This window comes from Rhinolophus ferrumequinum, chromosome 11, assembly GCF_004115265.2.
Source record: "Rhinolophus ferrumequinum isolate MPI-CBG mRhiFer1 chromosome 11, mRhiFer1_v1.p, whole genome shotgun sequence".
Taxonomy (NCBI): Eukaryota; Metazoa; Chordata; class Mammalia; order Chiroptera; family Rhinolophidae; genus Rhinolophus; species Rhinolophus ferrumequinum.
The window spans coordinates 46524699-46528159 of NC_046294.1; the positions used below are offsets into that span (position 1 = coordinate 46524699).

The 3461-nt window shown below is 38.1% G+C and overlaps 1 protein-coding gene across 1 annotated transcript; it reads left to right on the plus strand.

Annotated features, from left to right (window-relative positions):
* Positions 1-221: 221 nt before the first annotated feature.
* LOC117029725 (olfactory receptor 52K1-like) lies at positions 222-1205 on the plus strand. The gene has a single exon (XM_033118923.1). It carries the CDS (start codon positions 222-224, stop codon positions 1203-1205), a length of 984 nt encoding a protein of 327 aa, XP_032974814.1.
* The last annotated feature ends 2256 nt before the right edge of the window (positions 1206-3461 follow it).

The window sequence follows — 3461 nt, forward strand, 5'->3', positions numbered from 1 at the left end:
GACTACTCCTTCTTTCAGAGAAAGTAGCATAGGATTATCTCCCTCCTCTCCCCAAGTAGCTGAAGCATTCATTTGATCATTAGTTGATACAATATAATTATGATTATCACCATAAACTGCTATAATACCAGACATTTTAAATGCAAATGCTACAGTAATTTCTAAGTGTCCCTTGCTTCTTTCTCCCCAGGAATCAGTCCTTGGAGGAGCTCATGAGTGGGATGTCCTCTTGCAACAACTCCATTCCTCAGCCCTTGATATTTGTCCTGGCTGGAATTCCTGGCCTGGAATCTTCCCATGGCTGGTTCTCTGTGCCTTTTTTCTTGGTCTTTGTCATTGCAGTCATTGGCAATGCCACCATCTTATGTATCATCTGGGTGGAGAAGGGTCTTCATGAACCCATGTTTCTCCTCCTGGCCATGCTGTCAGTTGTTGACCTGTCCCTGGTCAGTGTCGTTGTGCCCCGCATGCTGGGTATCTTCTGGATGCATGCCAAAGAAATCAGCTTCAATGTTTGCCTCACACAGATGTTTTTTATCCCTTCCTTTTATGTCATGGAGTCTGGGATCCTCTCGGCCATGGCTTTTGACAGATTTGTGGCTATCTGGCACCCTCTGAGATATACAACCATTCTTTCTCACAACATGCTTGTGAAGATGTCACTGGCTATCCTGGCAAGGGCAGCAACATTGCTGACCCCAGCACCCATCCTGGCAAAAAGGCTGGAAAGCTTCCAAACCCACATCATTGCTTACTCCTACTGTGCCTACATGGCTGTGGTTCAGATAGCCTGTGGAGACATCTCTGACCACATTGTCTACGGCCTCATGGTTATTGTAGCGTCTGTGGGATTTGATCTGTTTTTCATCATTCTGTCATACGGGCTCATCCTTCATGCTGTCTTTCGGATTCCGTCTAGGGAGGCACGGAGCAAAGCTCTCAGCACATGTGGCTCTCATTTTTGTGTCATTGCTCTTTTTTATTCTCCTGTTGTCTTTTCTGTCCTGGCCCAGATTTTAGGCTACCATATGGCTCCCCATCTACAAATTATCATAGACAATCTCTACTTCCTGGTGCCTCCCATGCTCAACCCCTTGATATATGGGGCCCGGACCAAGCAAATGCGAGAGTGGGTGCTGCGGATTCTGCAGTCATGGAGACCAAGGTTAATAATACCAGAGGTGGACAGGAGACCTGGTATATAGAGCTGAAAATCATGTAAGGTTGCAGGTAGAGATAATTCCTGCCAGATTTGGGGTTTCATGGGAAAAGGAATAACCAAGGCAAGAGGAGGACTCAGCCAGTGTGGGAATGTGACTGGGATGTATTCTTTCCATCAGAGTGTAGTTGTTATGAAACCCTCACAACCTGAACCCTCCCCAAATGTTTATGCAAGTAATAACATAGGAGAACATTTTGTTGTTAGTGTTATTGTTTATCTGATTGCATTACATAACATAAATTGGAAGCACATTTTTTCAAATGAGGTAAAAATGAATTTAGGCATATATTCTGAAGACATATGGGCAAAAATAATTAACCTAATTTTTTGTGATTTAATGATTTTTATTTCATATTTATGTTTCAGATGGTTCAACACAAAATTATATATCATGGAAAGTAATCTTAATGGAGGGGAATATATATTTGTATCCATGACCATATCAATGAGTAAAGAGCTCCTTTTCTGTCTGAAGGGTTTTAATAAAGAACAGTCTTCTTTAGAGAGTTACTGTTAGTGTCAGAATATGGAACCAATATACCATAGAAAGGATTTGATAGGAAAGCATTTTACAATGAAAAAAAAGAAACTAAAGAAACTGTTTTTTCTCTGGCTTCATTTTTCCCTTCTACCTGCCTAACCCCATGTTTTCACAATTCAAGACACCAGATCTGTGTCATAAACCATGAATTATGTGTGTTCCAAAAAATACATTGTTACAGCCTTGTGAACCACTCTTTATATACACCTTAAAACTTAAAGCTTTCCAAACTAAACTCTTAATCTCTTTGCCAAGTAGACTATCCCTCTATACTCCCCATTTTTGTTTATTTTACTTGAGTTACATTAAATGTAAAATCTTGAAATTATTTAATTAGTTTTATTTTCTTTCCTTCATCAACCAGTGACCAAGATTTCTCTGCACATTTCCACTATCTTTTTTCTATCTTATACTTTCATCATTTTCAGTCTCTGTACTGCAAAATTCTTTTAACTAAGAATTTCATGCATCAAATTTCTCTCATATTCAAAGATGTTATTAACACTGCAGCTAGAGTTTTATTTCCCAAATATCTGATTTTGTCTACTTAAAATCTTCAGCAGCCTGTTTCTCAAGATAAAGTCTTAACTCCATAGCATGGCATTCAAGTTATTGCATGTCTTGACTCCAGTCTGCAGTATAAGGTGCTTTATTTTCACTAAATAGCAGTATAGACATCAACCCAGCTAAACCGGACTGCTTTATTTATAAACTACACAGTTTTTGCTACTTTGGCTCATTCTTCATGCTATATGGGAGGCATTTTCCCTTGATATTTCTTAGTCACAATCCTTCTCACCTCAAGAGACTCTTTCTTTGATTTGTTTTCCTTAATAGCTGTCCTCAAATATCAACCTGTCACTTTTTGTACTGCCAGAGACTTTAGGTTTCTTTGACATTCATGTATCTATGATCTGTCCTGTACTTCAGATATTGGTCTGCCTGCCTTGCCATTCTTCTTACATTGACTTTTCTTTAAGGTCTAGGGCCAGGCCCAGAAATTGATTTTTATACTGCAGGTTAGCAGTGCAAAACACTTGTCTTAATTTTTTTAAATGTTATTCAACATGAACTCATAAACCAAGGGACCTATACATGTAAACAACACCCATCTTTCCATCCCTAATATTCATAATTTAGATATCTCTAGGTCTACCCAGAACAAGCACCACACATGTGATATTTAGTTCACATAAACAGATACAAATATGCCTGCTTTTTCTTTCACATACATATCTGCAATCATCTTACTTGTCTATCAACATCTCTCACTATCTTTCTCTCTAACATGCTATTACACTCAAATCTATACATATTCATATACCTCACCTGAGATGTGAATACATTCATGAGAACATATATATGCACATATAACTGATGTGCATTATCAATTGCATCAAGAACTATGTAAAACCACTAGTAATCTCCTCACAGTTTGGCTGTACCAGTTTGCAGACATAAATTTGCTCAAATAATTAACAACTCCTCTCAGAATGCTACTACTACACGCTTTTTATCAACTTTTGGGACTTACCTTATACATACTTCCCTGGCCTCCACCTTTTCTTTTTCTTCACTCTATGTTGCATTCATTTTCATTGCTCTCCAGTGTCTCCTTATCCTTTCTCAAATATAACACATATTATACAATATGATAATTGCCTCTTTATATGATTTTTCCACATTAAAAAGAATTTT